Source organism: Gorilla gorilla, chromosome 11, assembly GCF_029281585.2.
Source record: "Gorilla gorilla gorilla isolate KB3781 chromosome 11, NHGRI_mGorGor1-v2.1_pri, whole genome shotgun sequence".
Lineage (NCBI taxonomy): Eukaryota > Metazoa > Chordata > Mammalia > Primates > Hominidae > Gorilla > Gorilla gorilla.
In genome coordinates, this window is record NC_073235.2 from 58,983,268 (window position 1) to 59,008,312 (window position 25,045).

General features: G+C 36.1%; 1 protein-coding gene across 1 annotated transcript in view; it reads left to right on the plus strand.

Moving 5' to 3' along the window:
* The window catches only part of GPD2 (glycerol-3-phosphate dehydrogenase 2), a 109,541-nt gene that overhangs the window by 27,497 nt on the left and 56,999 nt on the right, over positions 1-25,045 (plus strand). Inside the window, exons 3-5 of the mRNA XM_019022684.4 lie at positions 7,212-7,336; positions 8,641-8,738; positions 9,754-9,917. Coding sequence (XP_018878229.1) covers positions 7,212-7,336; positions 8,641-8,738; positions 9,754-9,917 — 387 coding nt within the window. The remainder of the gene's footprint in view (positions 1-7,211; positions 7,337-8,640; positions 8,739-9,753; positions 9,918-25,045) is intronic.

Here is a 25,045-nt window from a genome sequence, read left to right on the forward strand (position 1 = left end):
TTAATAAATTGGATATTCAGTTATTGAAAAGAGATAGATGTATAAGTATTTACAGGGAAAATGGCTAAGATGTGTTACAAATTTAAAAAAAGCAAGTTGTGAAGAATGAGTGACAATTTTTATTTGTTTTTAAAGCGAGATATGGTATCAGATAGTGTTCTTTAGTAAGCATAGAAAAGTTTCTGATAAAATATATAAGACAGTTTTAATGGTTAACATTGTTTACCTGTGGATTTTGTAACTAGGAAACCAGGAGGCCATTAGTATAGTTTTTTACATCATTATCTTTTTTTGCCTTTCTATATTATTTGAATATTCTTCCTCTCTTTGAACATTGGGTATGTTTGATAATACCAAAGTAAAAATAAAAAGCAACAGCAGCAACTCCCTTATTCCTCAAAATTGTGTTATTGCAATTGTTACAGCCTAGTACAATTTTGTGACTCCATAATCATGTGTGTACTTAACAAACATTAAAGTATGTTAATGATGTGTTCTAACAACATCATATCTCTATTAATCTGTTTTGTAATATAAACATAGAAATAGATATTAAATAACCAATTCAATATCATATATTTATATAAAATGCTAACATTCACTTTTGGAAAATACCAGGCCAAAGCATAGTATCGTGATCGTGAGGATTAACAAGTCAGGATTACTTTGCAGCTTTACAAGAGGATAATATTTTAGAGGAATTGATCCTTCCCATAAAATGTTTCAGCCTTCGGGTTAGTCCCTTTTTCTTATTAATGGCAATGGCTGTCTGAAATCCAAAGTTAAGTGCCCAAAGCTTTTCTAAAGAAAGATAAACTCACCTTTAAAAAAAAAAAACTATATTATTTTTCCTTCATGCAGCATGTGGCTTTAATACCTGTTCTTATGGTGCTAACATACAAAGCATCTTAAATTTTTTGATTTTTTGTGCTATTATCTTGGTGTCTCTGATACTTATTTCAGAGTGATTATTCTCACCTTTCTATTTAGAAATATCTTAATAGTGACATTTCTTAAAATTTATTCTAATGATATAATTAAAGATACAAGGAGTTTAAATGAAAATATAATCTTGCAGCACTATCTGTAATAGTGAAACAATGAGATAATCCAAATGTTCAAAAATAAGAAATTGAATAAATTATTAAAATTAATAGAATATTATCCACATGTTAAAAATGAAATTATAGAAAAATATTTATTGACATGGGTAAATGTTTACAATAAACAGTGTTAAATGAAAAAAATTAAATCAAATATACCATATGATCCTATTTTCACAAAAATGTACATATGTGATTATATACATGCATAGAAAATGTGAACGTTTAAATACCCAAATGTCAACTGTGGTTATCTCTGAGTGGTGTGATTACAGGAGAGTTTTATTTTGTTCTCTTTGCTTCTCTGCATTTATTATATTGAGCATGTTTTCATGCATAATAAGATAATCAGTAAAAGGTATTAAAATATACTTCTGTTCTATTTCATGTTGTGAAAGTTAAATGTCGTACCATTTTTCCTCTTAGATTGTAATTATCCTTCTATATTCATCCAACTGTTTTGATCCATGAATTGGTTTAGTTGGAAGTAATTAGACATTCTCACTCAGGTCAGAAAAGACAAAGCTGTAAAGAGCTGTGTTAGTTCATAACTCTTGCCCCACCTAGAAGATACAATTTCAGCTTGCTAACAGATGAGATGATAAATGGAATATAGATTTCAAGTTGACTTTATTCTTCTACTCTAACTAATCTTGTTATTCTGCCTAAGATTTCAGGTAATGTTACTCCAAATATTAATATTTTATTACTGTCGCAAAATTCCCCAGACTACCTACTAAAAGTAATCAGTAATAAAAACAAAGCCTTAAATAATGATACTACCACTCCCACTAAATGTTCTGTTTCATCTTAATAGAGATACAGCTTATTGCTTTCCATAAAAAGTAGCTGCTAACAAGAAAAAAGAAAAAGAAAAACAAACTTACTACAAAATCTTGAACTAATTTAGTGAATTACCTTCACTACATAGAGAGGCCAGCCCTTCCCTGCCTGTAATGTAAGGAGGTCACTCTTTCTACTTTGAAGGAAGATCTCTCCCCAGCCTCCTCAAATCCATAGTAAGGAGTAGTTTCTTGAATCCTGGGTGCATTATTTTTTATGCCCTTCAGACTTAATTATTTTACCTAAGAACACAAAATGCTAGCATTGAATATCACTTAATACTATTCACTCTCTGAGAAGATAAAACACCTCCCTCTTTTCACTTCCTTGCCTTATACTTAACATACCAGAAAACTGAACTCTTAATTTGATTTCAGTAATTTTTGAGGTGAGGAAACAATTTGGATTTTTGAGAATTGAAACAGAAAGGAACAGATTAGATAACAGAACCACAGAAGAACCTCAAAAGGCTTTTAAAAATGTTATTGTCTTCATTGCAGTTGGTTGGTTAATTAGTTAAGAAATAGTTGAGTTGCAGCTATGACTTCTAATAATGTCTTGATTTTATTTTCCTCCTTTCTACTTCTCATTCAACAAAAATGAGAGATTTAAAACATTTAGCATATAATAGCAGTTGAAAATTAAATTAAATTTTTAGAGTTTTTTGTGGTTTGGAAAACTTTCAGTAATACTTTTATGTTACATGGCATTTTAATATATCAATTTAGCTATAACTTTGGAAACTAAAATTTTAAGTTTTTGCTCTGGAAGGAGCAGTATCATTTCTTTCCAGAAATTCTGGTGGGTAACTTGATAATTTGACACTAGAAATAATGGGACAAGAAAAACAGCCTGGTTTGACAGAGAGGCCCATTTTAACTTTTGTTGGTATTCACTAGGGTTTCTCACATAAGTACATGTGATAACTTTTAAAATGTCCAATACTGGAAAAAGCAGTTTTGAGAGCTTTAAAGTGTTAGCTCTCACTTAAATATCCTGAAATATCCTCCTGAGATGGCTTGCTAATTCCTAGAGTAGTTTCCCTGCCTCACACTCTGTCAATTTGGGAAATTAAAAAAAAAAAAATCCATCCTGACAACACAGCCCATAAAATTTTCTCTTTATATCACCCTTCAATACCATCTCTGCCTTCTGAGGCCAGATTCTTCATTGCCCCAACTCCTGTTATATGACACTGGTCCTCCAAAAGGTCTCCTTCCTCCAGTCCTACCTCTACCCCTCATTCCTGCAGTCAGAGAAATCTTTTCTGAACCTTAATCTGATTTCTCAGCTGAAAACATTTTGATAGTTCTCCTGACAGTCAGCATAATAGTATTTCTCAAAACAATATCTGAGGACTTCTAGAAAAAATTTAAGTGTTGTTCCTTTTTTATAATAATAAATTAACAAGCACACTCTGGTTCCCCAGAATGGATAGCTTGTAACTGTGTAAAATACTAAAAATACTAATATTAGTGCTTGCCTGTGCATGCTACATCTTTTTTTTTTTTCTTGAGACGGAGTCTCACTGTATCACCTAGGCTGGAGTGCAATGGCACGATCTCGGCTCACTGCAACCTCCGCCTCCTGGGTTCAAGCGATTCTCCTGCCTCAGCCTCCTGAGTAGCTGGGATTACAGGCATGCACCACCGTGCCTGACTAATTTTTTTTTTAAGTAGAGATGGGGTTTTGCCAGGTTGACCAGGCTGGTCTCGAACTCCTGACCTCAAGTGATCCTCCCACCCCTCCCAAAGTGCTGGGATTACAGTCATGAGCCACCGTGCCCAGCAACTTTTTCTTTTTCTTTTCTTTTCTTTTTTTTTTTTTGAGATAGGGTCTCATTCTGTCATTCAGGCTGAAGTGCAGCAGTGCAATCTTGGCTCACTGCAACTTCTGTCTTTTGGGCTCAAGCCGATTCTCCCACCTCAGCCTCCCAAGTAGCTGAGAAAACAGGCACATGCCACTATGCCCGGCTAATTTTTGTATTTTTTGGTTGATACAGGGTTTTGTCATGATGTCTAGGCTGGTCTTGAACTCCTGGGCTCAAGTGATCATCCTCCCGCCTTGGCTTCCAAGGTGCTAGGATTAAAGATGTGAGCCACTCACACCTGGCCACATCTTGTTTTTTTCTGATGAAACATTTGTTTCTTAAACTGATCCAGGACACATAGCTCTGTTCTCAGAGGCATCTTCCTTTTGAGAAGATCCGGATATTACTTACTTGTGAGAAACAGTGGTTAACAGGACAAGATCCAAATACCTGAATGTGTAAGAAGAGCCCTCTGAGATCTGCCTTGACCATTCTTTGTACCTGCACTCCAGCCCCTGAGTGACAAGCAGCCCCTGGATAAGCTAGGCCACATCAAGCATTTGCCTTCTCTTTCTTAAGCTGGGCTTTGTCGATGATCTTTCCCTTTCTTCACTCCACCTGCCCTGAACACGTACTTCTCTGTAGACTCTTCTTTCCTGACGACTCCATCCCCAGGTACAAGGAAAACTGCCATCTCTCCCATCTTGGCTATAGTTAATCTTCACACAGGGAATTGTGTCACTACAAAACTATCCCCAAAACTTGGTGGTGTAAAACAACAATTATCATCAGCCAGTTTCAGTAAGTCAGGAATCTGGGTGAGCCTTAGCTGGGTACTGTGGCTCTGCATCCCTCATAGTGGACAGTGCTTTCTAATAACTCGCATGGTTGTTGGACTGAGGTCTCTGTTCCTCACCACCTGTTGACCAGGAGCCTCCCTTTGTTCCTTAACTCACAACATGACAGCTTGCTTCACCAGAGCAAGCAAGCAGGAGGGCAATAGAGAATACTGGAAAGAGAGAGAGCACTTCCCAGTCTTTAATGACCTAATCACAGTAGCGGCACATCACCTGCTCATTAGAAGAAAGGTGCTAGTCTAGCCCACACTCCAGGGCAGGGGGTGACATACTAGGCAGTTGGGATTACTGGAGACTGTCTAAGTAGTCTGTCTACCGTAGCCTGTAGGATACCTTAGGGTAGGTATCCCTAAGGTTAGGCCCAGGTGAGGAAGCTGTGGGCGTGGGGGAGGCTGCTTGTCCTCTCTCAACCTTGTTTCCCTGCCTCTCATGGTGTGGGCATCTTGATGCCATGACAGTGATTCCAGGGTTTAAAGAGAGGTATATTTTAAATAATCTGGCTCTTAAATATCATTTGAAAGTCAACTCCCTCGTCTGATCTTCAGCTGAAGAAAAAATGGTCTATTTTAGTGCTAGAAGAAGAACTCTGTGTTGGACTTACTAAGAAAAGGTGATATAGCTCACTGAGATAGTGCATTCTTAAGAGATTTGCAAATTTATTTTTTCTAGGTTTATATCCTGAATTTACCTTCTAACGTGGAGTATGATGAGAGTCTTCTGGATTTTCAAACTTGGCCTCTATTAAACTGCTGCACTTTGTGTACTTGCTTTTCTTTGAGCAGGGAGATACCTGACAGCCTAGTTCATGCCTAATTCACTTCTAATATCAGGATTTTGGCTCTCAATATTCTTAAAAATATGTACTAATATTTTTCTGTGTTCTTAGTATATTCAGTACTAAATTCGCTAGGCATTGCTAGGGTTTTAATAGCTGAGAATTTTACAGGTCTTTCTCTGGCATATATACTTAAAAGGAGTGACCTGGGGCTGTGATACCTGTAACTTTTGTGTTATTTTTCTAGGTAGTTAAGGCATTAACAGTTTTTGCCCTTGAATCAAAGTTCTCTACTTTTATCTCCACAGCTTCTAAATATTTTGTCCTTTTGAGTCAAGGGAATTGCCCTGATTTTATGATGACATTTGGGTACGATATTTAAACTGTTAAAAGTTATAAAAACGACCCTTTGGTATTAAATGTAATAAGTGGCTTTGAATTGAATACATGCACAGGTTCTCCTAAATGAACTTTGTGAGTCCAAACTGCTCTAGTTACGTATTCTCATTGTAATTGGATTCTATGACATTCTTTCATCCTCCAAGAGTGTTCCAGGCCGTGAAAATTCCTCATGGCTTGGTGTCGATGTATTCTTTGGGTCTTTTGGCGCATTGGCTTTCATCTCTCAACTCCTGTGTGACACTTGTAGTACTGATGGTCATCTCCAGTCCTGAAGAGGCAGGGTGTCTCTGCAGCAAAACAAAACTAGTTCTCCCTAGGAGATCTATAACAGCCCTCAAGTAAAGGGGGCATGGGCAACTTCTAGAACTGACCTATCTTTGCTCAGCCTTTCCTTATCAAGAATATGTTCTTCTTTTTTTTTTCCTGAGATGGAGTCTCACCCTGTCACCCAGGCTGGAGTGCAGTGGCATGATCTTGGCTCACTGCAACCTCTGCCTCCTGGGTTCAAGCGATTCTCCTGCCTCAGCCTCCCGAGTAGCTGGGATTACAGGCGCATGCCACCATGCCCAGCTAATTTTTTGTATTTTCAGTAGAGACAGAGTTTCACCATGTTGTCCGGGTTGGTCTTGAACTCCTGACCTCAAGTGATCAGCCCGCCTCCGCCTCTCAAAGTGCTGGGATTACAGGCAGAAGCCACTACGCCTGGCAAGAATATATTCTTTACTCGTGGTTACTCTGCACAGTGTTCATTTTTACTGGCTTGTATTTCTTTGTAATTCTAAAATATTGTCATGTTCAAAGGTTTTAAATTAGACTGTAAACACCTCAATATCAGAACTTATTCTCTTTCTTTCTTTCTTCCTTTCTTTTTCTTTTTTTCCTTTCTTTGCTATCTTTCCCCATTGTATATCTACCATAATACCACTCCAGATGCATTTCTCAACAGAAGTCAACACACAGAAGGAAGTCTAGTCTAGATTTATTCATGATGCATGCATTAGAGTAGATCAGAGATGAGGGGCTGTGACAGGTCTGGACTGTTGTGAGAGATGAACGAGAGTTCTAGAAGGCTTTGCAACAACATTCAGTTAACTCTACATGGGTAGAGTTGGGTGCTAGTCTCTCCTTTGACCTTCTAAGTGCACCAGAGTATGTTACTGCCATGAAATTGCACTGTAATATTTTCTAGTTGTGATTCATTCACAGCTTAATATGCTTCTAGTTCTGGCTTGACTTTTCCCCCAGGAAGAGCCTAAAATCTCTTCATTATAATATAGACAGTGTACTGCACTTTGAATACAAATTTATCCATGTTCAGAGTAATTTTTCTTGTGATTGTCTCTACCCTGGAGAAGTGCCTTTAATGAATTACATACAAATTGTGTAATTTAAGAAGTTAATTTGGTTTTCTGGTTACACAGGACTAAAAACAGCCCTTGTAGAAAGAGATGATTTCTCATCAGGGACCAGCAGCAGAAGCACTAAATTGATCCATGGTGGTGTGAGATATCTGCAGAAGGCCATCATGAAGTTGGATATTGAGCAGGTAATTGTGTATGCTGGTTGTTAAACAAAAATTGCAACTATGCTTTTTTCTACCCAATTAAATCAGTTTTTTTTTTCTTTAATGGCTTAAAAGCATTTCTTCCTGTTGGAAATACCTATTTAGTGTATTCTGCTGTAATATCTTTCAGGAGAGGTGTGTCAGTTCTTTCCTGTAGTATTATGTTTATGGGTAATCAGGGGATTTTTCTTCACAAGCATGTTGAAGTAGCAGATTTACAAAATCACTTTTGGATGTGTTGCCTTTTAACAATTGTGATTGGGTTTTTGCCAATGGCTACCAAATTGCTACTTTGCAAGCACTTTCAGGGGAGCTATGTTGTAATGCAGGGGGAGTGCGAAATTGATCCTCTTAACTACAACTGCAGTCATAGGCTCATATTGTCACTGACATATTCTGAAGGAAAAGATGATCTGAGTCATGCTTTTCTTATGTCACACTTTATTGTGTCCAGCCTGCCACCATTTGAAAACTGCCAAGGCAGTGTGGAAGATGACATTTCCCAGAGGGGTAAAAAAAATCAGCTGAACTTCCTATCTCTTTTTGTACATGAAAAACACAGTGGCACTGGCTTGACATTGTCAAGTTTTGAATCTGTCTCTTTTTTTTTCTTGACAAGTCAGTTTTGAATCTGTCCCCTTTTCTTATATTTCTCTTCAGCATCATGATGGAGGCAAAGAAAACAGCATAGGATTTAGAATCAGCTAACTTGTGATGTGTTCAGGCTTATTTACTCAAAATCTATGAGTCTGTTATCTTATTTGTAAAATTAGTGTTATAATAGCAATGCTGGCTTTTTAGAGAGGCATAATGAGGACTACAGCAGTTAAGACAAAAGCCTTTTTATAATCTGTAAAATACTGTGCACCTGTTAAGAAGCATCATTGCTTGGTTTCGTGAAGGCAAGATGGAAACTTTTAGCATGAATTTGAACGATCTGTTATCTCCTACACAGAAAAAATATTATGGGGAACTGAGAAAGGGAGACAATCCAGAGGATGCAAGATAAATGGCTACAATAATCTTGTAACTCAAGTCATGAAAATATCTTACACCTGGGAACTCTGACAGCATGTTTTTCTCCTATGCAAATACAGTTAAGGTTTCTAAAAAATCTTTGAGGTTGACAGCATGATGTATTATTAGAAATTTGATTAGGAGGGAGCTATCCTCACTCAGAGGTAGAAGGTTTCTGTGTATCAATCAGTTGGCAGGGTGTCTATTTGCCATTTGAAAATATTATGATCTGTTACTGCCAAACTAATTTTCTCTGTTTTGCCTTTCAGTATAGGATGGTAAAAGAAGCCCTTCATGAGCGTGCCAACCTGCTAGAAATTGCTCCCCATTTATCAGCTCCATTGCCTATAATGCTTCCAGTTTACAAGTAAGCCTTTTGATATCACCTGTATGCATTTGCTTCTCTGCGGTCAATAGAACAACAGTTTTAATGGAAATAATCCCTCAATGCATATTTCATAATGTGGTTTTAATTGGTCCTAATCTTTAATCCTTTTGAAGTATTTTCCTTTGTTGTATTTAAAAGTATGGCTTTTCTTAAATTACTCTCTACTGGCCTATCTCTAGATTTTAAAGGCAAAGGAGGTCGTATTCTGTATTTGTAATTAGTAGTTTCTTACTCCAGTTTCTGAGAGTATACAGATGAGCAACTGCATTTGCATTAAGGAACATAAGAGGATCATGTGCAGACAGTAAATGGTTGAGCTAAAGTATCCTGTTATAAAATGTAAACATACCACGTACCACTTGAAACCCAAGCCATTTTGAGTCATGTTACGTGTCTGAGTTAACCAAGGCTGAAATTTGGTTAGGAAGTGTCAGATTATAAATTATAAAACTTAATTTTCCTAATGTTTTTAGAGCTATCCATGAAGTTGCCTTACATTGGAATTCAGGTAGTATGAACAAGTAGATTATGTAACTCTTTTAGCCACATTAGTGTTGTAGGGGGCTGGAAACAGATTTTTTATAATTTTGTTCATCCTTCATCATAGATCACTTAGGACTTCCTGAACCAGTGATTCTTAATCCTGGGTGTACATTGTCATCATCCAGGCCCCCACCCTAGTCTAGTTAAATCAGTTTCTGGATGTATGAGGCTTAGGCATCAGTATTTTTAATGTTCCCCAGAGAATTCTAATATTCAGCCAGTTTGAGAACAGCTGCCTCAGAGAAGCTTCATTTAAAATCTCATTGATTTATTTTACTTATAGACTTCAGCTAGGTTGGTGTCAAAAACAGTTGCATAAGTCTATTTCTTTTGCAGTCCACTTCTAGGTATGCTTTGTTTTTCTTAAATGAAGGTGTCTTGTAGTGTAAGGTAATATTCTATAATGCTATACTCTGTTTCTAAAGAACTTTCCCCCCTGTTTATGCTGTAGGTGGTGGCAGTTACCTTACTACTGGGTAGGAATCAAGCTGTATGATTTGGTTGCAGGAAGCAATTGCCTGAAAAGCAGTTATGTCCTCAGCAAATCAAGAGCCCTTGAACATTTCCCAATGCTCCAGAAGGACAAACTGGTAGGAGCAATTGTCTACTATGACGGTATGTGATGTTTCTTTTTTTTTTTCCTCACAAGATACTTTTCTCTCACTCATGACCCTTATAGTGTATTCTTAAGGAGACAGTTTTGCATCTTAAATACTAATCTTACACAACACACAAACGCACGTGCATGCACATATTCACCATTTTCTCTAACGGTGGCTGAAAAACTAACCATACCATTTTACCTTTAATACTGTTTATTTTACATATTTGTTTTCTTTTTTGATTTCTACTTTGTGTCTCATGGTTGGTTTGGTCCATTTCTCATTATTATGAATTTGGTCCCCACCCTCATGCCATGTAATTTGTTATGTGTTTGCTAGTGAATATTTGCCTTATGAATGTATTATAATGTTGAAAGCAGCTGAGGATATGTTAGGTTTTCTAGATGAAACCTCCATTTTCAAGGGGTTATAAACCTAGGGGGAAAAATGCCCTGTGGGCTGAAATTGACATGTTTGTATTTTGAGCAGGACACAATTCTTCAATGTATAATTTATATGACGAAGGTAGATGAACATTGCATCTGTTAAACTGCTCTGAGTTTTTATTGCTTATTTTATTGTTGTTAGATGTTTTCTAATAGTGACATTACATAGTGGCCATTTGCCATGTGTTCAATGTTCATTCTTTTTTTTTTTTTTTTGCATGTATGCAATATAGTTTTGTACACTTTTATTTGAAGGAACACTTAATATATCTCCAGATGGTCCACAAAACAACATAAAACAAAACAGGCAAAGCCATTTGTAAAATTTTACTAGTAGTTTTAAAGAGTGTGTGAGATTGGAATATAGTCCAAGGTGTCCATTTATAAGGAAATAGCTGAACACAGATAATTATACATGTTCAAAAAGTCCTAAAAATTTTGTGATGCAGAGGACAGCTTAGATTTTATACCTCAGTGAGCCCCCCACCCCCACTGTATTATCTTTTCTATCTAGTATTAGATATCTAAACTCTTAGCAAGAAGAATTTGTTGTTGTTGTTTTATTTTTTTCAGGATACTTTGATATTTATACTGAATACTATGGGATGTCCCAAAGGCTATCCCTGTGTTTTTTTCTTCTTTCCAGTGTTACATTTCTGAACCAATTCAGCTGTCAGACTTTCATATATAAATGCAAAAAGTGTATGTACAGAGAGGGAAAAGGGGACCAAACTCAAGAAAATGTCCTAGGATCAACAATATTAGAAAAATGTTAAGGGTCTTAGGCAAACATTAAAAGCTAGAAAATTCACAGTTTGCAGTGCTTCCTAGCATCTGAACACCACAGGGGGGCCACTTAACTATTTTTTTGGTGCCCTTGATTGAGTCTACATGTTAAAGGACAACCTTAACTGTGAATTTGCTTTCTCTGCATTGGACCCTTAATGTTAATCCATTGTAGTTTATTGCGTGATTATAGTAAAGAGGTTTTTGGTCCAGGAGGAGTATGAAGGCATTCTGTAAATAGCATCCTGCTCATCCTGACATGGAAATGTTTGTGGCCTTTCCCTCTTATTACTAATCCCTCCTGCACAAACCCTGTCACATACTTACTCATTTTCTATACTTTGTGATCTATTGGGCACTAACCAATTTTATTTGTAAGCTTGTCAATATCTGAATCTTTTAAAAATAAGTGTTAGTGGGCTGGGCATGTTGGCTCACGCCTGTAATCCTAGCACTTTAAGAGGCCAAGGCAGCCAGATCACTTGACCCCAGTTCGAGACCAACATGGCGAATCCTCATCTCTACTAAAAATACAAGAAATTAGCCAGGTGTGGTGGCATGCACTTGTAGTCCCAGCTACTTGGGGGGCTGAGGTGGCTGCAGTGAGCTGAGATCCCGCCATTACACTCCAGCCTGGGCAACAGCATGAGACCCTATTTCAAAAAAAAAAAAAGAAGAAGAAGAAGAAGAAGAAGAAGAAAAGAAATATTAGCAAATGTCATGTCTGAATTTGTGACATCCTGTTTTACATTGGTTTGGTATTGTTGTGAATTATAGATTCTTATTTGGAATTGTTGTGAATTATAGATTCTTATTGATTCTACATGGAGAAGCCAAGGGAAACCTTTGTTACACAAGGCAGAAGAAAGATTATTCTCTTAGAATCATGAGGAAAAAGAATTTTTTAATCTAGAATTGATCTTTATAGCCTGTTATAGGTTGCAAAATTATGAGCTTAGCAAAAATTCCTGAAAAATTTAAAAAGTATTTAAAATATTTTCAAATTGCTCTTTGGAAATTGCTTGTAAAATCTTAAGTCTTGAGCCAAAGGAGTAAAAATAAGTATATTCTACTCATTTGATATAAAAAATTTGTCTTTTGACCTTGTTCTGAAATGGTACAGGCCCAACTATATCATACTTGAGGTGAGGCAAAACAAACATGTGCAACAGTGTAGTTCTGTGGTTTTACAACTATATTTACATGTGGGGCAACTCTTGTTTTACATGATATGGTGTGATGATCAAATTGAATATTGACATGGAAATAAGGTGACGAGGAGCATGTAGGTAAAAGAATTAAATAAGTAAATCCATGCTCAACAAAAGGAATGAATGCCTTTTTTCCCTTTGACTGGAAAAATGTTATTACAGTATCATCCTGCTACTAAAGTATTTCAGAGAGGAAAATATTTCAATGTGAACTTTTATCATTGCAAACCCAAGTCTAAACATGGTAGTTTATAAGATAAGATTTTCTTAACAGGGAAAATACATACTCTTCATAAATCACCATGATGAGAATATAACAACAGTCACTGAAGTGATTTCAAGTTGCATTCAGGCTTCTTGAAATAATGTTGAATTTACTTTAAAAATAACGTATTGAGGTGAAATTCAATAAAATTCAATTAAAATTAGCCATTTTAAAGTGAACAGAAATAATTTTTATAACTCCCACCAAGGGAGAATTTTGAATCTGATGAGAAAGTGGCATAAGTAATCAAATGAACTTTTAATTTTAATTAATTAAGTTTTTTGAGACAGAGTCTTGCCCTGTCACCCAGGCTGAAATGCAGTAGCATGATCATAGCTTCCCGCAGCCTCTAATCTCCGGGGCTCAAGCAATACTCCTGCCTCAGTCTCCCAAGTAGCTGGGATTACACTTAGCATGTGCCACTATACCTGGCTAGTTGTTTCTTACTTTTGCTAGAGACAAGGTCTCCCTGTATTGCCTAGGCTAGTCTTGAACTCCTGAGCTCAAGGGATTCTCCCTCCTTGGACTTCCAAAGTGTTGGAATTATAGGCATGAGCCACTGTGACCAGATAATCAAATGAACATTTAATGCTGCAAGAAGTTTTGCTAACTAAAAATTCTTATTAGTAATACCTTATACACTTACTTCAGCACCCATGAAAAGTGAAATATAATGATGTGAAAATATAGTGGGACAAACTAGTAAATGTTGCCATTAATGTGGACCAGGCACTGAGAAGATCTGTAAGGTATCTTCAACGCAGAGATGTTAGGGCTGTAAGAGGTTTCCTCTGAAGTACAAAATGTACAAAGATAAAAATTTTAATTTCTCATAAACACAGTTCATCCTAATTAAATTCTGATGGCTGTTGCATATGATGAAGGCAAAGTTTGCTCTCCCACAGAAGTTCATAGAGGTAATAAGTTCCATGCACTTTTCCCTCCAACATTTTATATATTTTTTTAATTTTTATTTTTTGTAGAGACAGGCTGGTCTTGAACTCCTGGCCTCAAGTGATCCTCCCGCCTTGGCCTCCCAAAGTGTTGGGATTACAGGCATGAGCCACTTCATCTGGCCCTTCATACTTTTTGATGTAGTAATTATAGTTACTGTTCTGTGCATGGCATAAGTATGATCTATACCATATTTTATTGTTAACCACTGAAAAACAAATTCACATAAATGGAGGAATAACTGTCATATTTTTAAATGCAGACAGAGAGAATCTCAAATTTCTCAGTGAAATCCATATGAAATGAAAGTTGGGATAGTAAATGACATACCAGTTTTTCCTCCAGTTGTATTTCCTTCTTATATTCTGTTAGAGTAATCATATAGTCAACTCACTGGTTTTCTGACTGAGACATGTCCTAGTATTTTCTAACTTGCCTAGTAGAGACCCACAGCTGGCCATTACTGCTGATAAGGGAGTTATCAAGTAGAGAGTATGGTGACCAGGCCAACTTTCTCAAGTCAGAAGAAAGTGTTTAGGGCATGGCATGCCTGGGTGACTTGACAGGCTGTGAGATTATGTGAACCAGCTGTTAGGGGTAGCCAGTTTTCTCAGGAACTTATTTTTTTTTTCATCTATTTGTTCCCAGAGTGGATCTTTGTGGCTATTCTAGTTAGACTCCAGTCATCCAATCTAGTACACAGAAAATGAGCTATAATTAAAAATCATTAAATATTAAAAACCATTAAATACCTCCATTAAGCCATTATAAAATGAAACTGAAGAACAAAATTACAGCTTTAAATTCTTCCTTTCTGAGAGTCAAGACATTGACAGAGATGTCTGTTGTTTCATACCCGACAATGCTTCTAAGTATTCCTTATGCACATATGAAAATAGCAACTATAAGAAATTACATTGCCTTTTCCTAATGTAAATAAAAGTTGGTTACATCCATATTTCAAAGGGGGAATTAAAGCCCAGGTTTCACTAGAATATTCATTTTTATTCCAACCTAAAACTCACAGCATACAAATAGATGAATTCAGCTCGTGAGAGAGCAAAGCCAATTTAATCTCTGGCTCCCCCGAGGTAAATGTAGTTCACGGTCCTGCCCCCACCCCAACCTCAGCTATAATCCCTGGCTCCTGGAGGTAAAAATGCACTGAAGTGAGGAAAATTCTGCAGCAGGATATAATGATCCAAAATGACAGGGACAATAATGACAATGAATTTCATGTCTCCCAGTCACAAGCTGGAGATGCTTGACTAGGCTGACTTATACAATTAAATTGTTACAGGTACAGCAGGAGATGCAGTTAGCTGTATGCTTTGGGGAACGATGCCTCTGGCAAAAGGCATATTGTGGAATCCAGGCTCTTTTGTTAGGAGCAAGCTATTACTCCTCTAGGCATGCGCCTGCAATTGTACACTTTAATAAAAGAAAGCCCAGGTTAAAGACAAGTATTTTAAGGTGTTTATTTTATCTACTTGGAAAGCTAAAAAAATCAATTACCAGTATCGCAAAAGTGATTTTTTTGGTCTTTTTGTTGTTGTTTTTTCATTGAGTTCCTGGAACATAAGTAAAATCTTAAGATGGTGCCTTTAATCCTCATTTACACTATTTGTAAACAGAGTTGTTGAATGAATTGGGTGTTACCTACTTTAAATCAGACAGATATTAATTTCTTCAAAATAATAGAAATAGATTGAACAGATAACTGAACAATGTGGATTTACAAACAGAATATTAATAGCAAGTCCTTTAAGCAAGTTTGGGCTACTTGCTTCTTAATGCAGTTCTTGTTAATTGGAGTGGTAATCTCCATAATCTCCAAAGTGAAAGGTGTGAGCCTCATGAGGTGCACACAACCATCCACTAGGGTATAGGAAGAACACATTAGAACTTCTACTTCGATATGTTTTTAAAGTTTAATTCCTTATAAATTTAAAATGGTTCAAATGTCTATAATACATAAAAACAGTAGTATGTACATTATGTAATTTATAAATAAATATACATATTGGAGATACATACTGATATTTACTTTTGGAATAGTCAGTTTAATTTTTTGGGGGGGGCCACTAGTAATTTGTCATTATTTTATTTCTTTGATAGTTGGCTATTTAAATATTTTCAAGATAGATGTGTTTAGTGAGAGGACAGATTGCTTTGGAAGAGTAAACATAACCAAATCCCTTTCTTCATCTCCCAATGTTTAATTTCTATGAAATTTAATTGAGGTGGCTGAAAACATAAAAACAAAGAACTATTGAATAAGAGGAGGTATTGGCATGATGCATTAAAATTGTGTATTTAAAGAAAATTTTCATCTTAACATAATGCATTTATTTTAAAATGTAAAGTTCTATTTGCCAACAATTTCCAGGGCTCCTAACCCTTTTTGTATCATTATTGTACAACCAACGTTTAAAATTATGTAAATATTGATACACATAAAAGAATACGTGTAGCACGTATGTAAGTTGTAAAGTTAGTCATTAAGATTGTGGGATCCACAACTGTCTTTAAAACCTAGTGAGACAGGAGAGTTGCCTGGACCTTTCGTGGGACTTGCGACAGGGGTGTGGCTTGATTACCTGGCCGGGTGCTCAAACCCCTTGTGGGTGGGGGAGCACCCAGGCAAACAGGTGCCTGGGCCAAGGTGAGTGCCTTTGGGCTCCAGCCCCATGGCAGCATCTAGGGGTGTGTTATGATTAATGCTCTTTTGGCAGTTGCCATCCAAGATGGCTAAGTATTAAGCAGCTCAGTGGAGAGTCAGGGTGACAGCCTTTTACACCTTGCCTTCTTGGTACCCAGGTTCTTGCCCAGCATCTGGGAAGAATCAGGTCATACAGACTTGGAGGATGGTGAATGCAGAGGTTTTATTGAGTGGTGGAGGTGGCCCTCAGTGGGATGGGAAGCTGGAAAGGGGATGGAGTGGGAAGATAACTTCCCTGTCCCCAACCGTCCAGCTGCCTCTTCTTTTCTCTCATTCTCTGCTACGCCACTCCACTCCTCTGCCGGTGGAATTTGGGGTTTTTATAGGTACAGGATGGGGGTGTTGTGGGTCAGGGTGGTTTTTGAAAAAAAACATTCGGGTGGGAAAACAGGGATATGAAGTTCTCATTTAGGGCCATGGGCCCAGGCTTGTGGATGTGGCCATTGCTGGGGAACTGCCCTCTGCTACCCAGTATTTCGCTGCCTCCTGTCCATATCACTAGGATATTACCAAGACATTGAAGCCAGCTGTGACTATTCACCATTTCATTTCCTTGTCTTCCCTAGAAATAACTGCTATGCTGAATTGTATTATTAGGGTTCCTGGTCTTTCTAATAATCTTATTACATGTACATGTATTTCTAAAGTAATGTATTGTTCAGTTTTATTTATTTATTTTTAAAATTATTTTTATTGTTATTTATTTATTTATTTATTTATTTATTTTGAGATGGAGTCTCACTCTGTCGCTCAAGCAGGGTCCAGTGGCACGATCTTGGCTTATTGCAACCTCTGCCTCCCGGGCTCAAGCCATTCTCCCACCTCGGTCTCCTGAGCAGCTGGGATTACAGGCACGTGCCACCATGCCCAGCTAATTTTTTTGTATTTTAGTAGAGATGGGGTTTCACCATGTTGCCCAGGGTGGTTTCAAACACCTGAGCTCTGGCAGTCTGCCTGCCTCAGCCTCTCAAAGTGCTGGGATTGCAGGCGTGAGCCACCATGCCCGGCTGTTCAGTTTTATTTTTAAACTTTGTAAAAGTATTATGTGATGGTTACATAAGGTGATATAAATTTTGTAGAGCAGTTGGACATGCCTAGAAAAGTTGGGGGTACCTTGTGATCTAGTAATTTTATTAGTAGGTATATGCCTTAGGGGAACTGTTGCATGTGTCTACCAGGGTATATGCACAAAAAGTTCATAGAAGCACTGGGTATAATTTCAAAAAGGGAAGTAATGCAAATATCCATCAAGAGGAAAATGAATATTTAATATATGGTCTGTTCACATAATGGAGTAAAACACAGCATTGAAAGTGCGTGAACTGTAAACTGAACAACACAGATGAATCTTAGAAAAATAATGTTGAAAATGGCATGATAAATTGTTTTGGAATTGTAAGCATTGCAATCATACTAGAAAGCTACTTTCCAAAGTATTGTAGGGTCTTTAAATCAATCAGCAATATGGAAGGAGATGACTTAGGTTTACAAACTTAACTGCACTTTGAGCTCTGCATTACACATCTATAAATTTAGGCTTATGACACCTAATTCACGGGCTGTTTTGATATTTAAATGAACTACTATAATAAATGCAAAATAATTTATAAGTACAAAACATTACTCCCATATTATTTTTTGGGGGTCAATTTCATGGATATTCTATAGTCCACCAAATTTCTACTTTTTGTGAAAATATTCCAAAGTGAAGCATCAGTTCCACTAGCATCCCCTTGTATGTTTAAAATTTGAAGATTCTTCTAGAAAAACTTGCCAAACATTCTTAGGATAAAAGGAAAAAATATTGCACATATGAACATGCCCCAGGTAAGTATAATCTTTGAAGTTTAAGAATTAAAAACCGTAACATTTTAATAGAACTTCCTCTAAACCTTCCTTCCTCTTAGACATTGATTTAAAACATATTTGCTTTTAATATTTCTCCTTGTTCATATGCAATTTTACACTTCTAAACTAAATGAATAGTTTTAATCTTGATTTCCTACTGTCAGCTTTCCTGTTATATTTCTCCTCTTGTTTTCTGTGAGTTACATAAATGAAACTGACATCATTGCTCATACAGCAAGCATATTTTTTTTTGCCCCCAAATGCTGCCTTTTTGCTATTCAGTGTATCTGGATACCAACTAATGCTAAATGAAGTTTGACATGTACCCCTAAGAAACAAAACTTATAAATTGTGGCTTCAAAGGAAACCTTGAATAAATAGGACACACTGTGTCCACCCAGGCTAACATCCAGCATATGTTTTAGCTTCCTGATGATGAGATAGAGCAAAATAGCCCCCAGGAAACTTTGCAATTGTTTATTGCTCACTTGCCCAGCATGTATTAAATACCAGGCTTTCATTCTCTTATAATTTGCTTTTTTTTAAATTAAAATCCACCAAAGTAGATTTGATCAGGTATAGCAAGCCGAGATAGTAGTCATCCATATTTGTACTCTGTATATAAAAGCTTAAAGACAGTGCTAAAAATTCTCCAGTAGTAGGATGTATGTAAGTTGTTTGAACAGATAGTTCTAGTGGGTTCATAGTAAGCTATTTACCTCTCCCATTCTGTGGTTCAGTTGACCCATTTTAAAAAGATTCAGGATCAAAGGCAGAAGCTATTGTATCAAAAATCTTTGTCCACTCTTCTCTTGATTTACTCATTCATCCAAAAAATATTTATGGTACCTCTACTATTTGCCAGGCATTGTACATATATGCCATATATTTTGCCAAATACATGGTCCCTACCACCAGCAATGTTTTACATTTGTGTAGCAGAGTGTGGTTTTTTAAACTTTTTTTTTTCAGAAATTATCTTTGAACCAACTTTGTATGTATGCTGGGATAGGATATTATGATCTCTATTTTACAGGAAGGAAGAGGAATCATAGCTAAAAATCTACATTGATAGTTTAGATACATGGGGATGTGAAGATAATTTTATTTTTTAGCTAAAAAGAGGACTTTACAAAATGAAGATTATAGCATCATGGCTTCTTTCAGCTATGATTGATTTTTTTTTCTTTTTAAAGACTTTACTTTTTTAGAGAAATTTTAGGTTCACAACAAAATTGAGAGAAAGGTACAGAGACTTCCTCTTTCCCCCCTGCTCCCATACATGTTTAGACTCTCCCACTATCAACATCCCTCACTGCAGTGAAGCATTCATTTCAATCAATGAACCTACATTGACACATCATTATCACCCAGAGTCCATAGTCTACATGAAGTTTCACTCTTGGTGTACATTCTGTCGGCTCTGATAAATATATAATGATACGTATCCACCACTGCCATATCATACTGAATAGTTTCGCTGGCCTAAAAATCCTCTTGCTCTGCCTAGTCATCCTTCCCCCTCCCCTAACCCCTGGCAACCAATGATCTTTTCACTGTCTCCAGAGTTGTACCTTTCCCAGAATGACATGTAGTTGGAATCCTACAGTATGTCAGCTACCATTGATTTTTAAGTTCCTTATACACTTTTAAAAAGTAGCCAAATAGTTCAACAAAGGCTATCCAATTTTATTATGGAAAACTCAAATATATGCAAAAGTAATGGGAATAATAAAATTAACTTTCAATTTTAACACTTATAAACTCATGACCAAACACTTATAAACTCATGGCCAGTCTATACTCTCATTTCCCCTTTCCCCCACTTCCCACTATAACAAACGTTTTATCCATGGATATTTAGTCTGTATCTTTAAAGTTAAGAACTCTCTTTCAAACACAGCCACACCTAAATTGTTCAACAATAATTTCTTTTTTAGATAGATAGATAGATAGATAGATAGATAGATAGATAGATAGATATTTTATGGAGATGGGGTCTTGCTCTGTTGCCCAGGCTGGTCTTGAACTCCTGGGCTCAAGTGATCCTCCCACCTTGGCCTCCCAAAGTGCTGGGATTCCAGGCATGAGCCACTATACCCAGCCAACAATAATTTCTTAATATCAAATATCTGGTTATGTTCACATGTCCCTTATAATCTCATAACTTTATTAGGCTCCTGATTTTAAAAACCAACTCATAAAAAACAGACAAAATCTTACATATAAGTTGATTCATTCTTTTTATTGTTGTTATTATATTTTAGATTCAGGGGCACATGTACAGGTTTGTTACATGGATATATTATTGCTTAATGGTGACGTTGGGGCTTCTAGTGAACCCATCACCCAAATAGTGAACATTATACTCAATAGGTAGTTTTTTAACTCTCACCCTCTTCCCACCCACCCACCTTTTGGAGCCCCCAGTGTGGATTCATTCTTTTTTAACTGATAGGTTTCCAGTCCCTTTTTTTGTTTCCTGATGGTTTTATGTAACAGTTTCCCTTTGATGTAAATTGGTAGACTTGTCTCATTAATCTGTTGCTGCATAAGAAGCAACACCTAAGCTCAGTGGCTTAAAACAATGATTGGTTATTTCTCATAGTTCTGAGGATGGATGGGCTCAGCTGGGTGGTTGTCACTTGGGGTCCTTCTATATAGTTATAGTGAGATGGCAGCTGGGGCTGAAGTCTTCTAAAGGCTTCTTTACTTTCCTGTTTGGTGCCTGGACTTGGAAGGCTGGGGTGGCCACGACTTGGTCTGGCACCTCTTTCACCATGGCTTCTCTGTATGGCTAGCTTGGACTTTTTCACAGGGTACAGACTTCTTATGTGGTGGCTGGCTTACCCCATGAGCCCACCAGGAGACCAAAGCAGAAACAGAGTGCTTCTTTTGACCTAGTCTTAGAAGTCACACAGTGTCACTTTCACCACATTCTGTTAATTAAAGTAAATCACAAAAGCAGCCAAACTTAAAGGAGAGGGGATTACAAAAGTAAGAAAAGCAGAAGCGTAGTTTACTGAGGAGAGGTGGGACATCTTCGGTGACTAGCAACAAAAAGGCTAGATAAATTGTTTTGTCAAAAATACTTTATGGGTGATATAAATTTCCATCACAAGTCTGTTTACCTCTTTTTAATTTTTTTAAATTAGTAATTATAATTATTGCCTAGATAATTACAGCATTTCATTAGAGGTTAAGGGGTTATAAAATGTTACTTTTATAATTCTATTTTTCCTTCTTTATGGGTTAGTTGGAAGACTTATAATTTCCCTGTATCAGCTATCTGCCTACCTTAAGGTATATTGTATATAGGAAAGTCTGGATAAATGCTTGATTCTTTTCATTTATTTGTCCTCAAAAATAATGAGTTAGCTTTTTTAGTATCCTTCAAATGTAATGAGATCTTTTTCTGAGGGGAAGCTTGTCAACATAAACTCACGAATTTGAAGTATTTGATAGATACATGTCAATCCATCAGAATTATTGATGTTCATATTGCCCATCTCTGGCCCTGGGGCACTTCCTGCAGTTGGCCCCTGAGCCCTTTTGATACCCTGTCAGTGGTCTATGATGATTTCTGTGCTGTTTGCTATGACAAGATACTCCGGTTTCATCTTGAAACTTTCCTTCCCTAGTTTTGGAAGCAGCCATTTCTTCAGTAACACTTGACTCCCTCGTGTGGAAAATGGTAACTAGGGACCATAATCTATTTGCTATGAAGGTTCATTGCTACTGGTTGGTCATTATTTCTAGGCCTTTCAATAGAAAAAATTAGGAAAAAAATTATGGGAAGAAGAAAAACATGTTGAGTTTTTAGATACAGTTCCACTTCAAATTTAGTATTACATGGTTTTTATTTAACGTTATCAATCAGACTTCCAAAACAGTTTAATTTTATTTTTCAGTTTTGTTGTTGAATGGGGACATACGGACAAATTACTGTCTTTTAAAGTGACTTGACATATTTCTTTCCTGTAAGTGTGGTTGTGTCACCACTTAATACAACAGATAATTTCATTTTGCTTTAGATGATTAGGAATTTATTTTTTTAAACTGTGCTTCTGTTTTATAAATTATGTAAATAAAGTGTTTTAAAGTAAAAAATGTAAACAAAGACAATTCAAACAAGGCTAGCTTCTTTCCTTGTTCTACCCTATTCCCTCCTTCTTTAAAATTAACTTAAATTTTTTTTTTTAGGATTTTGGTATGTTCTTTTAATGTATGTATGCATATGTGTTTATTATATGTACACTTGTTTTTGCTCTGCCTACCATTTTGTAGGTGGTAGTAGTGCCATGCTTTTTTCACCTAATAGAGTAGATACTGCTTTCCATAAGTATAAGAGGCCACAAAATTTTAAAAGGTGAATTTAAAAGCAGGGACCAACTTTTATGGAATTACATTTCATAGCCATGTTAACTGCTTAGATCAAAATATACCTGCTCATACAGCCTTAGCCATCAATAAACCACACTTTCAAATTATTTTTCTTTTTATAAGTGAAAATAAAATCTTATTTCCTTTCTTTGGATACCGCAAAACAATGACACATCCACTAGTCTGATCTGTGTAGAGAGCTTAAAATTAATCAGAGAGTCTCAAATGCTGTTATTATCATTATGTAAAATATGCTGTGATTTGTTCAAATTTGCTAAAATCTGGTTCATAACATTTGCTTGCATTGAATGCTAATATGCTTAGTCAGACTAAGTGCTTCTGTCAATTATAGTCTTTTAAATAGATGAGTCTGTCTTATACTAATATGTGAAATTATACTTCTTGGTAAAATTTGTGTTGATATGCTTTATATTAATGATGCATTTTTTAAAATTTAGAGATAAAGCTAATTAATTGTAGTTTAAGTTTAAGATATAAAAATTTGAGGGACTTTCTGCTTTTGTTTCAAAGACATTCGGAGAACACATGCCCAAGAAATGTAAGCCATGCTTAAAAATACTGCATTTTGAAGCTTGCAGTAACTATCTAATGAATTCGTCTCAGAGTGATTCTCCTTCAGAAACAAAATTTTATAGGTCACATTTGGAAACAAGGAGAGGAGGAAATAACTGACATTGCAATATGGGGAAATAAATGGGAAATAAAAGGCCATAATGATTGGTCTTCAGGAAGCTGTAAGGACTGTTCTTCAGGAACTAATTTTTCTTGCTACTTTATTGTGTGGACAATATAATGCCTCACGTATCTGTTGGCATAGTCCCTAGTTTCTCTCTGCTGTACCCATTCTTCACATATTTTCTAGCATTCTTTCAAGAGGATCAGGAGTCTTTGCCCAGATACCTGTTTGGGAAAAGGAAGAAAGAGAGTAAAAAATTAATAATTAAATCAATTTTGGAGTTATTCTGCAGACGACACACAGCAGCTTTCTTAGTGTAATGGAAAGCCAGCCTGGTATTAAGCATCTAACCTCACAAAGAATGGCAGTAATAAAAATATCTCTTCAATTAAAAAGCCCCACACTTTAGTTTCAACTACCAAGCCTTGGAAATGTAATAAAAAAAAACTGTGAAAAAAAGTCTTCGGTACATAGTTTTTATAAATATAACTAACACCTTGGTGTAGATTATATTCTCTGGAGCCAAATAGATTACTATTTTAGAATGTGAAGTTTCAAACTAGTTTCATTATTACTATTAATACTTACTCATATCACACTTACATTAGTAAAACCCTCTGTAGATGTTTATATCCACTCAAGCATGAACCACACAACACCTATTTTTTTTAACTCATCTTTGCACATTAAAAAACATATAGGCACATGCAACTAACCTCCCACACAAGTTAAATAACTATTGCTCCTTTTCTGTTCAAAACCAAATATATACTCTTGCATTCACTGGAAAGTGTTACTAATATATGATTTGCTATCTATTCGGAAGAATAAATATTTGAGAATAAAATAAAAAAGTATATAATAATGAAAGCAACTACCAAATTAAAAGCAATATCAAATAATTTGTACTTGATATTTTTATGTCAAAGGTGATTAACATGTAACTGATTTACCTGGGATAGACCAGGTAAATCAGTATGCCAGAAACTTCATATTTCCCAGGAATTTTAAATTTTCTTAGTTTTTAACCCGAGAAATCCTACAAAGAATGGATTTGGTGATTTGTGTTTTATTTTCCTTAAGAAGGTTGAAGTCTGAAAGGTAACTGAGAAGCGGCTCACAGGCAGTTCTCTCTTTTAATAATTCCCCGTATGCAAAGCATTGTACTTCAATAGTTACCTCAGAACCATTTTAGTGAAAAAGAAGGTAAAAATACATTATCATTAAAAAACTAATCTGAATATAGTCAGGATTTACAAATTGGATAAACTGACTACTCTCATTCTAATAAAAGAATAAAATAAACCCAATTTATTATTTTCAATAGTTGCCTCTTCCAACAGCATTTAAATTAATCGATAATAGTCCACGCTAATTGTAAGAAACATGTCTATTGTATAAAACTGGATTGAAACATGTCTATTATATAAAGCCAGATTGATATGTGTATTTTTGCCTTTTTCCTCTGTCTTCTGCTTGTATATTTCTTTTTCTCATCACAGATTTTGGTAAAATTGGTATTTTCATTATCCTTAAGTATGAGCAAAGAGAGAGAAACATATTTCTCCACTCAATTATGTCAATTTTTTTTTCATTTATTTATTTATTTATTTTTATTATTTTTCTACTTTAAGTTTTAGGGTACATGTGCACAATGTGCAGGTTAGTTACATATGTATACATGTGCCATGCTGGTGCGCTGCACCCACTAGCTCGTCATCTAGCATTAGGTATATCTCCCAATGCTATCCCTCCCCGCTCCCCCCATCCCACAACAGTCCCCAGAGTGTGATGTTCCCCTTCCTGTGTCCATGTGTTCTCATTGTTCA